The sequence below is a fragment of the Elaeis guineensis genome, chromosome 7, assembly GCF_000442705.2.
Source record: "Elaeis guineensis isolate ETL-2024a chromosome 7, EG11, whole genome shotgun sequence".
Taxonomy (NCBI): Eukaryota; Viridiplantae; Streptophyta; class Magnoliopsida; order Arecales; family Arecaceae; genus Elaeis; species Elaeis guineensis.
This window is the reverse complement of record NC_025999.2, coordinates 85,869,617-85,884,188: the sequence shown is the minus strand read 5'-3', so window position 1 is coordinate 85,884,188 and position 14,572 is coordinate 85,869,617. Positions and strand designations below refer to the sequence as shown.

General features: G+C 38.2%; 1 protein-coding gene across 1 annotated transcript; it reads left to right on the top strand.

Moving 5' to 3' along the window:
- The first annotated feature begins 229 nt into the window (after positions 1–229).
- Positions 230–2,799, top strand: LOC105048662 (cyclin-D4-1). The gene is made up of 6 exons (XM_010928054.4): positions 230–736; positions 1,382–1,468; positions 1,640–1,738; positions 1,830–2,031; positions 2,139–2,260; positions 2,359–2,799. Exons 1-6 carry the CDS (start codon positions 419–421, stop codon positions 2,590–2,592), a joined length of 1,062 nt encoding a protein of 353 aa, XP_010926356.2. The 5' UTR covers positions 230–418; the 3' UTR covers positions 2,593–2,799.
- Positions 2,800–14,572: the final 11,773 nt, after the last annotated feature.

Below are 14,572 nucleotides of genomic sequence, written 5' to 3'. Positions count from 1 at the left end.
CCTCACCAAATCATGCCATGATGTACTGCCACATTAATGCAGTCCTAATCATATCACTCTTACATCTCTTCCGTCCTGCCAATCAAATTATTGCATCATCATTTTTTTCTTACAACTAAACCCTCCTGAATCCCGGTACCACCCGCAGCCAAAACCCCCCAAACAAAACATTTTATTTATACGTCGTCATCTTTTCCTCCTCCTCCTCCACAGCACTCCCACTCTCCCTATTTTTGCTTGCCATTTCCCACATCTCCACCTATGTATACAACTGTGCCTCTTCTCCTCTTTTCTTCCCATCTCTTTCTCTCTACACTGATGGCTAATAGTATGAAGGGCTCCATCTTCTAGACCTCCTCCTCTCGAAAGAGCACCATTTGAGGAGAAAGAGAGAAGAAAACCTCTCAATCTAACTCCAATGGGTGTCACCTATGACTATGCTTCATCTAACCTCCTGTGTGCCGAGGATAATTCCAGCATTCTGGAATTTGATGATGGGGAAGAGGATGGATTCGATGGAGAAGCCGAGGGCCATAAGCATGGCTGGATTCCAGAACAAAGGAGTGATTTTTATGGGGACTTCTTAAAGAGTTTTCCCCTACAATCAGAGGAATGCATTGCTTTGCTGGTTGAGAAGGAATTAGAACACATGCCGAGAAAGGATTATGCCAAGAGGTTGCAAAATGGGGACTTGGACATTTCAGTCAGGAGAGATGCCATTGATTGGATTGGAAAGGTCGGAGTTTTCCCTTTCCCTTCTTCTTTTCACCTCAGTCTTATGAATTTCTTATTGGGCTTTGAGCTTGATCTATTTTCCGATGATTTCTGTCCATATGGTGTTTGATTTCGAGGCTATTGATTAATTCGGACAAATTTCATGCTTATTCTTCTGCATTTCTATTATTTCTACTATTATTATTAGTTTAACTAAAGAAGACTATTTTTCTCAGTTGAGTTTGACCTATAATTAGTGATATAGCTGTTTTTCAACCGTTTTATAGGTTCTTTGTTATCTATTTGACAATGAGTGTAAATTTCCCCTTTTCCATCATTTGTCTCTTGATGTTGATAGTAATAATGTGCAGCTTTCTTGATTTCCAGTATTTCATTTCCTTTTCTTCCTGGTTTGCATATAATGGTTGCTATATGTGCTTTCAATAGTTCGAGATGTTTTCTGCTCAAACCCCCAAAAAAAAAAAAGAAGAAAGAAAAAAACCAACAACAAATAGATGATGGTTTTGTTATCTATATAGAAATGGGTGTATTTTTCCTTTTCCATTCATTTGTCCGATGATATTATCAATTCTTTTCTTGCTTATCTTTTGTTTGCTCAAATGTATAAACATTCTCTCCTTTGTAATCAATGGGTTTTTATTGACAGGTTCATGCCCATTACAAGTTCGGACCTTTGAGTGCCTATTTGTCTGTAAATTACATGGATCGATTCCTTTCAGCTTATAAACTCCCAGTAAGAACCATCTTAGGGCACCCAATTGCAATCTTTATTTCATTGAGAACATTGTAGGGTAGACAGTAACTTTCCATAGGTGTTTGATTGGATGTGGTTGGATATTTTTTTTTTTTATTTTTTTTTATTTACTTGTTACCATTTCTCGTGTCTTCATATCTCTGTCTTTAGGAAGGTAAGGCTTGGATGACACAGTTGCTCACTGTGGCCTGCTTATCTCTTGCTGCCAAGATTGAGGAAACTGAAGTTCCTCTATCACTAGATTTACAGGTGAAGGGTGACCACAAAGAGATTTCTCTGTCGGTTTTCTTGGCTGCAGGGTTTTCACTTACCTATCAGTGATTCTTAAATGATCCTCTAGGTTGGCGAGGCAAAATATGTATTTGAAGCCAAGACAATACAAAGAATGGAGCTTTTAGTTCTAAGCACCCTCAAGTGGAGGATGCAAGCTGTGACGCCTTTCTCATTCATAGATTACTTTCTTCAAAAGTTTAATGACGGCAATTCCCCAACAAATTCAGTAGTTTCCCGGTCTGTGGAACTTATATTGAGTTCAGTTAGAGGTCAGTGATTCCATTCTATACATAAATAGAGCCTCTCTTGCTATCAGTGATAGTGGATTGGGTCGAGCTGAAAGCCTGACAAAAATATGGATTAAATTGATTTGCAGGAACAGGATTTCTAGGGTTTAGGCCCTCTGAAATTGCTGCTGCTGTTGCATTCTCGGCATTGGGAGAAATCCAGACTGTGGGAATCAAAAACACTTTATCTTGTTGCATCCATGTAGATAAGGTAAATTTTTCCATCTGGCAAATGTTGTGCGACACTGAACAGATGCCATCCATGTTCAGAGGCTTTTGTTCTGATCTGTTTTGGGGCGATAATTGCAGGAGAGAGTGTTAAGATGTAATGAAGTGATCCAGCGGATGACATTGATGGAGAAGGAGAGTAGTCAAAGTGTCAGTCTGTCAGTTTCCTCTGTACCACACAGCCCAATTGGGGTCTTGGATGCTGCATCACTGAGCTATAAAAGAGATGATATAACAGTCGGGTCAGATGCAAATTCTAATGAGTCCACTCCAGCTGCCAAGAAGAGGAAACTCAGCAGACCATCAGTCTCATGAGAGGAGAGCTTTCTTTGTTGCATTCACTTGTTTGGGAGACTTGGGATCTTTCAAGTCATTTTGGTCTGGTTAGTATCGGATTTTGGTTTGGTCTAGTAAGTTCCAAGACGTGGATGAGTGAAAATTGAAATGGATGAGGAAAAAAGAGAATAATTAGAACTGAGGGAGTCATCAGCTCATGCTTTTAATATGGATGAAGCAGTCACCAGCTGTAAACTTATAAAGGTTAATAGAGAACTGTAAGGAAAAATATGAGAGAGAGAGAGAGAGATTACAGTTGAGCATTTTAGGGAGAACATAGGGGATGGCAGAGATAAATTAAGAATACCTAGTGTCCTTTGGATTTGCTTTTATTGTGAAAAATTTATAAAACTTTCCTATTTGTGATCTGGAAAGGACCATCTATGAGAAAGGTGAGGGAAGAAGAAAAGGCAGTGGCTTTTCAGTGTAATAGCCATTTATTACTGATATATTATTTATCTGATGACTTTCTTTTATGTGTATTTCTGGTATTTCCTTCTATTGTTTGACTGCTTTTCTGCTTAGACTCTGGGATTTCCAGTATCTGTGATATAAAAGAAGAGCCCTTGGGTCAGTCCAAATCTTAGAATGGCAACATCCAAAACAAAGACAATATTTATAAGCGGAGGGAGTAGTGGAATAGGTGGGGAGACCTCTTGGAAGTTTCAGGTTTCAGCGCAAGCTGTTAAAAGAGCCTTTAAAAAATGACGGGGAATTATTCCCTTTCTGCTTTTGTCACTTTTATTGTGCTTTCCTTTGATTTGTCTTGTTTAATCCTATGAAGACAAGCAAGGCTTGAGTACTTGCTCAGATCCAATCTGTCAAGGGCTTAAGGCCATACATACTTTCAGGTCATTTGTGTGTGAGTGCGCTTTTGGTGGTTGTTTATATTCTGTTAAACAACAGCAAGGTACCATATGGACTCTACAAAAAGGCTAGCACATTGCCACATTTAAATAACATTAGGGGTTCCTTTGGTTTCTTCATCTTATGAAGCTTCACAGGGCAATCAATGGTAGGTAAATACCTTTGTAACCTCTCTTTTTCCTCTCTATCTGAAATAGATTCACTCAAGATTACTCTAGGCTACTGTCCTTCATTAAATTTGCCCCTTCCAAGAGCCTGGCAGCATGTGTGGTCAATACCTGAGACCTATTTAGAGCAATGGGTAAAATTGGATCTGGCTCCTCCAGTTTCTTTTATATGTCATGATTCATGACCCATTTCCAGTTGTCATGGTCCCTACCTGAGGACCCAGTATAGCATGTGTGCCTTTGCTTCCTAGAAATGTAACAGACCTTCAATATTTAGTTGTTAATTAAATTTGTTTAAATTAGGGCATATAGATCTTTAGGAGACATGTAAGAAACATGTGGCCATGAATCCATAATGTGGTCTCTGAAAAGGACCTCAGGAATTACGAGCTAGATATTAGGAAAATGGAAACTTATGTGCACATGGTGGTGAGGAGAAACAGCTTCATACAATATGGTGACTATATTTTTCTCTTTGCTTTGAATTGTGTATTGGTGACCATATCATGCTGGAAAGGCCCCTATTTCCTAGGGGTGTGTTCGCTTTATCAACTTGATCTTTTGGAAAAGTGTAGCGAGTGAACCCATTTGGAGGAAAAGTCTTCCAGTGTGATTTGTTGGAATCCACTTCTAATGGTGCGTGGTTTCCCTTTGGTGTGCATCCAAGTACAGGCCTCCAAAAAAGCCACTACAACATAACCAACGACAGGGATTGGGTTCTACTGATAATATGACATGTATTTAAAACGATATCGTTCTGTAGAGCCTGATGTTTTCACAGCTGTTCAACTCTTATAGTGGACCTGAAATTATGAAAGGATTAGTATTTAGGTGAAACTTGTTTAAACTTTAAATTAAATATCTCGAGTCTGTTTGATAAATATATTGCCCTATTGCAATGGCACCTAATCCACATCAAAATCATACGAGAAGGGGGAAAAAATGAACGTGTGAAATGGAAAGCAACTCTCTCTGTCATCTTTCTGTTATTTCAGAATACGGTCAATGCCGATTCTAGTAATTCAATTAATCATAAAGATCAAACCAGTAATTATTTCCCACTGAAGCTTCTTTATTTGATTGAATTTTATGTGTTTCTGTATCCATGCTTATGCTTAATGCATGGTGAAATATTGCATTCCTGAATCTTTCTTACACACTTTTCTGTGGTGTCCCAAAGGAAATGGTTTCAAAAGTCTCTCAAACAATTAAAAAAACTTTTGTTTACAAGCATTTTGGACACCATAGATCTTTATTAATGATGTGGATTGATTCTTTTTCTGAATGACCAGTTGTACACTTTTAACTACAAAATGTAACCAAGTAGCTACCAAGCAACAAAGAGTGCAAGGCTGAATCAGACAAATTCAACTAACATCAAATGATCATGGACTCAGCCAAGATGTGATATGTCTAATAGTATATTAAGTTGATGGATATGAAGTGTCATTTCAACTGGGGGGAGAGAGGGGTGGGGGGGGAAGGGAAGGACACCAGACCACACATTTATACAATGCTTGGAGCCAACTGAGCATGGGAATTAATGTTTTACTACTATATCTATACTGCACTGCTGCTACCACCATAACAGAAGACGATAGGTAGAAAGAATGGGGATAGGAATCTTAAACCTTTTAAAAGTCTACTACCCCATGCGCATCATGGCATGCCTCTGGCAAAAGCTCTGAATGGTGGAGGACGCAGCAGATGTGTTACTGTTAGTATTGAGCTATTTCACGTGTAGAGATGAAGTGAAATGCCATCTTAAACCTCTGGTGAAAACAAAAACTTGCATGGTACAATGACAATATGCTCCACGACAGTGAAATCTTGTCAAACGAATCTCTAGCTTTTCATTGAGCGAATGATTCTCTGAACGATTCCCCATTAATTTGTAACTAGTGAATTATTTAATTTCCATTAATTTAAGGAGATGTTTGTAAGCATCATCGCTTGTTAAGAGGTGTTTGTGTGTCATATATTGATGATTACCACAAGCTAAGCCAACCATAGGGCTGATTGAAATTGGCACGGTCATAAGAAGGCGTTCGATCTCTGTTTGGGCTCAACTCGAGCTTAGCACCATCTTTCCAAGCTAAGCTGGTGAATCTTTGAAAGGGTGAGCTCCAATGGTTTCGAGATTAAGTTAGATTAGACAAGCTATTTCCATGTTGAGCATGAACCATTCACAGATAGCTTCATTCGTTTGAAAGGCTAATTCATTATGTAATTAATGTTGTCGTTCGTAATTTTGTTGCGATTATTCACTTCCAAGCCCATTCTTTTTTAAGCCATTATCTCAGCTCGTTTACAATGAGACAGCACTAAAACGTGGCCTCAGCCACACCCACTTTTCTTCAAGTAGATCGATCAATAAAAATAGCAAACGTCATCCTGCACCTCCTATAAATCCTTTATATTAGTCAAAACTTGGGACTGATGAAAGACAGCAAACATCCTTCTGCACCTCCAAAAAAAGCCTGCTTCATAGATGGAAAGAGAGAGAATGGGAGGTGAGGTTACTGGTTCTCACGAGAACCCAATCCATCAAATACCAATTCTAATGAAATAAATGTCTTTATCTTCTTTTCTTTGAGGAAAAAAGATGGGCGTATGCCTTTGGACTTCTCTTTTTCACCCTCTCGCCCATCAGCAAACCCATGTGGAAACCAAAGCTTTAGACAGTTAAAAAATCCAAGTCCTAGAACATGGCTAATGCATAAGAAGTTAAAAACAAAATATTAGTCAAATCTGGCCATCAAAAACAAAAATATCAGTCAAACTAAGAAAGTCCACATGGCCAAACTCCATGTATACATATCTGGTAATTAACACCAGAACTACTTTGCTCTTTAGAGGCTGAGGATGGGCTTTAGCTTGGGAGGGAAAGTGGGGCTGGCACTAAAGACAAGGGACTGCTCAAGGTCATGAGGAGGAGGAGAACAGATCCACCATCCCTGGGCTGCAGTAGAAACATGACAGCCAGTAATTTTTGTCCCTTTCTTTGGAAATCTAGAGACGAAGCCACTGATAAACCTTAAAAATAACTGCACCAATCCATCCATGTAAGACCGACCAGGATAAAAAAAATATTCAAAAAAAGCCCCATCCATTAGGCTCACATCAATCCCAACATCCCTTGTTGTTGTGTTATGCTACAAGAAATGACAAGGTTGGAGTATGGATAAGAGAAGGATAGATACTGGCTGAATTTATCAAGAAGAGTTGTGCAGTAAGATTATTTGTTTCTGTTGATTTTAGCTCAGTTCAAAAGGAATGGCAATGAAGTTGGTGGGGATCATGCGGGTGAAAAGGATCATGGGAGGAGCATCAACAGAATGTGGGACTTGATTTATTGGCGCGGGATCAGCTTAATGAGTTCCAACAGCCGACCAGGTGGGAGGAGCGACCACCTTCATGGCCAGTTTCCAGCCTTGTGTTTGGGACTCGGAACATTGATTTGGTGAGGGACCAGGGGCCATCCGTCAGCGATGCGCAGCATACTCATCAGGGAGAGGCAGGAATTGCCAGCACGCTGTCAAGGTTGCTGACAAAATTGAATGATTCCAAGGACGAGAACCCCAGCATTCAGTCTTCTTGCGCATTGATGATTTCTTCCCTGGTGGAGGACATGTGACTGCAAGGGGTCTGTCTTTGTAGCAAAAAAGTAGAGGAAAAAATTTGAAACAACTGCTGATTATCACTGAATTCTTCTGCAACTTACCTGCCATCATAAGTTCTTTTCAGTGGTGAATCTTGGTGCAGTAACTGGAACTTCTTTTTTATTTATTTATTTATTTATTTTTCATTGAACTAGTGGGGCAAATGGAACATCAATGGACATCAATTCAGCCTTTTTAATTATCTGCAACTGTCTCAGGCATATTGATAAGTTGCATGAATACAGGTTGAGCTAATACACTTGCAAGGACCTCTGCAGGTATTTGTTTAGTCCTGGATCGGCATGCACTACATAAATTTTGGATTTTATATAAAACTTAAGAATTCAAATAATATATTTTACTAGTTTTCTAGATAGATCTTGGATTATAAGAAATGCTATTAAAGCAGATCTGACATATGACCTATGTGGATTGAGAAACATTGCAGCATGGAGCTTCAGGGCTGACTATAGAGCTCTTAGATTTGACTGAATTTGGACCTTTAATCTTGTGAGGACACTGAGTCTTAAATGGCGAGAGTATGTAAGGATCCATGAAGCACGTGTGTAGTCCATATCCTATCTTTTTTGGATGAAATCCTAAGTTGTGATAATACTATACTGTTACAATTGAAAATTGAAAAGTAATAGTGTGTGCCTTTAATTTTCATTGAAGTTGAGTACGCCTTTTCTCGAACATGGTACCCCGGTGTTCTAACAGACATGAGAACATTGGTCCGTCGTTCTATATATTTTTTGAGGATGAAGAAGCACTGATTCATTTAAAATTTTGGGAAGTCTTTAGAATATAATCAGATGAAACCAGGCTGGCCTGTGGATGTCAAACAATAACGGTGCCACATCGGACCGCTGGGATCAACCTCTTTGGTAAGAGATAAATTCCACGATGGGAAAATAAACATAGTTGGTATTGCTTTGCCGAAAAATCCAGCAAATGCACCATTAACCTGTGTGTTGAATCCCAGTCATATAGATTTTATGAAGTTATGGATATTCTTACTGCATGTTGTCCTAAAACAGTGCGTAGAATGCCATCAGATGCATTAGCACGGACTGCACGGATCACGTAGGTAGCATCAATAATATATTTCACATCAGAAAAGACCCCAATTTCCTTAAAAGCCTTCTTTGTGTGCAAGAAAACAGTGATCAATGCATCGATAACTTTTCTTCCCCTTTTTGGAATGAAACGAGTCCAAAACCATAACCATCAAGCAGATCGAATTTTCCACGTTTACATCAGAATTAGGTGGAGACCAAGCATATACTTCTCTGAATTTCATATTTTAAAGCATGAATCTATTTTTAGAGTTAAACGGATTGTCATGCTATATTGTATTTATAATATTAAAGAAGTATCTAAAATAGAGCTGAAATCGGACCGGATACCAGTATATCTATATCCACATTTATTTTATCTGATGCATATAAATACGGATATGGATATTATTTGGATGTACAAATTTATATCTATTTTTGTTTTAAATGGATAAAAATATAATTCAAATACGGGATGTATGGATATAATTATAGATATTAGTTGGATAATTAAATTTTATAACTACAGAATTAAAGATATTACTAAATAGATGATAAATCAAATAAATAGTATATATGGTTATAAATTTTGCTTAAAAATTAATAAGTGCTATATAAAATTATATAAAATTACATGCAGATTTGGATATCTGGATGCGGATCGAATAGTTGTCTATCTATATTCATATCTATTTTTCTTTGATGAATATGAATATAAATATAGATATTTTTTTGATGGAAATGTTGGGAGGTTGAGAGTAACCACCCAAAGTTTATTGATTAAAGCAGCTCTGTACAGAGGTTTTCAGATTTTGGTGAGGTTCACAGCTGACGACGTTTGTTCGTCCCCACAATCGACTACCTTATGGAGACCATAACCCATTGCTAAAATCTAAAGTTGTATGTACAATAAGTTGGAGAAGGGGGAGATCGGAATATATGGTGGGTTTGTGAGGCTGTTACTGTAAAGGTTCGTCATTGAAGCTTCATGTTGTTTTGTTAATTGCTGAGCGTCTGAGCAAGTTTCTGAATGTTTAGTTTCAGTTCTCCGTTATGAGCTTCAGTCCACCTTTCCAATTGGTTGATTACTTTCTTCAGAATTTGCCAAGGCGAATTTGCTTCCCATCTAAAAATTCTGACTTTTCTTTCCTTCCATATCAACCATATCAATGTTGTAAATAAGCAGTCCAATTCATCCGATCTTGTGGTGTTCTTTCTTGATCTCCATGAATTCCACATGTGAAGCATGGTGTCTGGTAGTGTATGAATACATAACTGCCTCTGTATTTAAGACCATATTATTTTCATGTAAGCACTTGTAAAGAAGATATGCTCTGTTGTCTTATCCGCTTCTCCACACATCACACGTGCCGCTGATTGAACCCAGTTCTTCTTCCTCATGTTTACCTTTGTTAGTATTCTGTCATGAACAGCTAACCAGTTGAAGACTTTGATTTTTTCTGGGAGAGGTAGGAGCCAGTTAAGCTTTGCAAAATGTGAGAGTAGGCCTCCATGACTGAAAATCTGTAGCTATCTCTAACCTTAAAGTCTTTGGTTGAGTTTCAGTTCCATGTTATGTGATCATGCTGTTCCTTGAGCTGTATATTTTGTAGAATCTGATATAATTGGTTTCGCCTCTTCCATCCCTCTTTGATTCAGAATTTGATTTCGTCCTTGTTGGTGATGCATCTTTTGGAGGAAACCTTCCACCATTATATCTTTTTTTTCCGTGAGTGAGTATAACATTGGGAACCAATTTTTTAGTGGACTGTTTCCAAACCATGTGTCACCCCAAAAACTTATTTGTTTCCCATTGCCCCATTCCAACTTTATGCTCTGAAAAACCAGTCTTTTGTCCCTTCGACGCTTCTCCATGTGGCTGATAGGCGTCTGTGATTTGTTGAGGATGTGATGCTTGGGGCTTGCTTTTTATAGTAGATCTCATTAATGAGTTTCCTCCATGATCTGTAAAGTATCTCCGCCAGCATTTCATCAGTAGACACTTGTTGAATAACTGTAAAATAATTATTCCCAATCCTCCATATTGTTTAGGCCTGCGGACCATTGCCCAGTTGGCAAGACAGTGCCCCCGTTGCAGTTTCTTTCCCCACGCCATAAGAAATCTCTTCTTTTTCTCTCAATCCTTTGTATTACTTCAACTAGTATTAAAATGGTCGACATCCAGTATGACGGAATGGCTCCAAGGATAGCATTTGTCAGGATAATTCTTCCTGCCATTTGCCTTTCCAACCTGCTAGTTTTTTATCAATTTTCTCCTCCAAAAAGTTTCAGTCGGATCTGCTAAGTTTTTTGTAATGAAGTGGAAAGCCTGAGTATTTTATTGGAAGCTTTGTCAATCGGCATCCCATCAGATTTGCATACCACGTTGCTTGCTTTTCCTCTAGACCCATCGTTACTAAGGAGCTTTCGTCAAAGTTTATCTTCATACCCGTTAATATTTCAAAGCTGTATAAGATGAACTTGAGGTTGTTGGCGTGGAGTTTTGATGCATTGCAGAAGAGCAGGGTGCCGTCCGCGTATTGTAGTGAATGAATTTGTGTCATAGATTCCTCCGTTCCAATCCCCCGAATTAGACCATTTGAGGATGCTCTATCCATCATGCATGCTAGGATGTCGGCAACAAGTATGAACAGAAAAGGGGATAGAGGCTCTCCTTGCTTTAGGCCCGAGTGTAAATGAAACCACTTGGTCACTTCCCCATTAATTAGGATGGCTGTTCTACCCGATTGAAGAATTTCTCTAATCCAAGATATCCATCTCTGACCAAATCCACGGGCATGTAATAGTTTTAGCAAGAAGTTCCAATCTATGCTATCAAAAGCTTTTTCATGATCGAGCTTGTATATCAGACCTTTGAAATTCTTTTTGTTGCATTGGTTCAATATTTCTATTGCCATTAGATAGCTGTCTCCAATATTCCTTTCCTTGATAAAAGCTGATTGCGGCTGTGAGATGAGAGCATCCATATGTTTTGCAAGTCTGAAGCTCAGAGCTTTTTTCAGGATTTTAATTACTCCTTTAATGAGGCTAATCGGCCTATAATCCCTGACCGTATGATTGTCTTGTTTCTTTGGGATGAGGGCTATGTAGGATAGTTGAGCCTTGAAATGTTTGTAAATCCGTTGTAAACAGCAGTGAAGAAGCCACAGAGGTCTGATTTAATTATTTCCCAAAAGTCCTGTTAAAAGTTGCTCGAGAAGCCATCCGGGCCCGGTGCCTTGTCTTTGCTAATCCAAAAACTGCTGGTTTAATCTCATCCTCTGTAAATGGTTCTTCAAGGTTTTGAAGGTTTGGTCTTTGTTGTTGGAGGAGAGAATCCCAATCTACCTCCATCTGAGGGCGCACACTTGGTCCAAAAAGATTCATGTAGAAGTTTAAAAAGGTTTCCTGAATACGTTTGGGATCAGTGGTCTCAATTCCATTATGAACTATGCTTTCAATGCTGTTTTTTCGCCTTCTGGCATTAGCTGTCGCATGGAAAAATTTTATATTTCTACTTATAATATAGATACAAATATTAGTCGGATTCTTAAATTTCTATCCATATTTAAATTGATTTAGATATGAAAATAAATATGAATGAATATTATACATACCACTTTCACCCCTAATTTAAAACTTGAAGCGGTAGCAACAAACTGCCATCAAATAAATGACAAATAGGTCATACAGTAATATAATCTAATTGACCTTGTTCTAGTTTATCCTGCTTGATTTGGAGTATTCATTTTCTCCTCATACGATTAATCCATGAAAGAAATTTCATATTTTAAACCAAGAATCTATTTTAAGAGTTAAATGGGATGCCATACTAATTGTATTTATAAAATTAAAGAAGTATCCAAAACCTAAAGTGGTAGCAAGGAAACTACCTTTTGTTGCTGCTTGGAGCTGGTCTAATTAAGACATTGAGCTGATTGGTATCTTGGAGGATCCAACTGGGTGCTACGTGGATTGAAAGATTTGGCTGGAGAGCTCTGTGCACCTTCCAAATTGGTGGATAGTTATTATTGGGACTCAGAGGCAATTGTCATCAAGCCGATCGCTTCCAAGAAGTGGCTGAGGGAAGGAGGCTGCACTCAATCATTGATCCATTGTCGAGCCTGTCCTAAAACAATATAGATGAAGAAGCCTTCTTGCTAGAGAGTATCTAGTGGAGGATCCTCCGATGTCTAAATTAAATAACTCTCAAAGAATAGTATAGCTAATGTGAGAGTGGAAGAGTGATAAACACTTTAGGGCAATTAGGACTTAGAGCTTCTGACTAAGAACTTAAGATTTATTTAGAGAGTCTTTCTGGAGTAGCTAATGTAAGGAGGGCCGGTACACATTATTGTGGAATCTTGGGGCATGCAATCGATTGTTCGAATAACTATTTTAAAGTTCGAAAGATATTGCATAGGTAATTCTCTCACACTCCAATTTTTGTGCATCCCATAGTTATGAAACTATTTGTCATCATGGGCCAGCTGTAACTAGATGGGAGAAGATTTGGGTATCTATGCACACCTTAGGACTAGCCACATAGCTACAGCTGGTTGTCTAGGGTGAAGGTTTCATGGCGAGCTCTAATTGGTTCGTCTGCTATGCAGCTGTGGTCGGTTCCAAAGCATGTCACCTTCAAATAAACAATAAATACAACGCTTGCCATCCAGTGATGTATACAATTAGCCTCATCCTAGTTTACTTATCATGCTTGATTTGGAATGTGAAAGAAGTTTATTGTATGGGTCATTGGCAATAAAATTGCTGCTGAATTTTTAAGTTGTGCATGTTGTTCCAATCATGTTTAGTTGCCCGCATGTTTCAACAAAAAAGGACAGAAATGAGCATGCAACTTGAAGAACAAATTTTCACATGTTGCAAGAATGCAATAAATTTGCTATAGAGGAAATTAGGCATCATATATATGCATATACAACGTCATGGACCCCCCGCAGTCCTTATTTTCCCACTCTTTATGGATTACATGTCTAGAGTTTTCTTGGCATCATATAAAGCACTCGATATGGCATAAGTCTGTGGCAGGTTAAAAGCTGCCTAGTAGACTGGATAGAGGAAGGTGACAAAGGATGAGAGCAAACATGGTACAACTTTGGAACCAGACTTTTGTTGCCTACCTTAAGTACTTCAATTTTTTCACTTTTCTTTTGGCTAACGATGAGACAATGATTATTATAGAATAATAAAGTGGGTATGTCAAAACTCAAAAGTTGTCATGCCTCGAATCCAGTATCCGAATCAGATACGTGATGGCCGCACATTCTCTAGGACAAATCCTAAAAAATATGCAAGACCTATAAAATTATTTACAATCTCAACATTTTATGAACACTGTCGATCTCAATTTATAAATAATTTCATATTAACAAGTATCAATCTTGTATAATTTACAAAACTCGATCACCCAACTGCAATCCTTTTAATCATGACTCTAATCGTAACCAAGTGCATGGAGCCTGTAACTCTGGAAAAAAAAAAAAAAGAGAGAAAAAGGGGTGGTGTGCTTTATAACTAGGGGTGCAAATAAATCGGATTGGATCGGGTCATGAGTGACCCCGATCCGATCTGGTTCTTTGATCGGATCTTAATATTAGACCTAAATCCAACCAACTAGAAGATCGGATCGGATCCATGATCAAATTTTTTGACCTAATAGATTATTCAAATCAGGTCAGATTTATATATAATCCGATCCTAATCCATGAAATATGGGTCTGGTTTGGATCTAGATTGGATCTGGGTTGGATCATAGGTCAAATTAACTAATATTCATTAGCTATAGCTATTCAATCGATTCTCATGATTGGAGTTGAAGTTTATCTTACAAGTTTACCATCTAATGATACTCACGACATAATGATTTTTGGAGTGATCATCAACATGTGATAATAACATCTTAGGAAACTGCCAAAATATATCTCATGTACATATGAAAGCCGGTTGTGGGATACAACTAGAAGTAAAATATTTATTTTCTACTAATCCTCTAAATTTTTTGAGTTAGAAAGGTTGTGTAGATTTGATGCAAAGGATTTCTTATGGAGGTGGAAAGTGAAGAAAATAATGCTTGTTGGGGACTCCATCAGCTTGGACCAATGGGTGCCACTCAAATATAGGGATAGAAAAGAAAGAAGATAATATTATGTAAGTGGACAACCTGCTGTAATTGTACCTAGCTCAT

Bases quoted from the DNA above. Each gene is read 5' to 3' on its own strand.
- LOC105048662 (XM_010928054.4), top strand. From the start codon at position 419: ATGGGTGTCACCTATGACTATGCTTCATCTAACCTCCTGTGTGCCGAG. The intron at 1,739-1,829 runs GTGAAGGGTGAC...ATGATCCTCTAG, and splicing joins CTCTATCACTAGATTTACAG to GTTGGCGAGGCAAAATATGT. The intron at 2,032-2,138 runs GTCAGTGATTCC...ATTGATTTGCAG, and splicing joins TATATTGAGTTCAGTTAGAG to GAACAGGATTTCTAGGGTTT.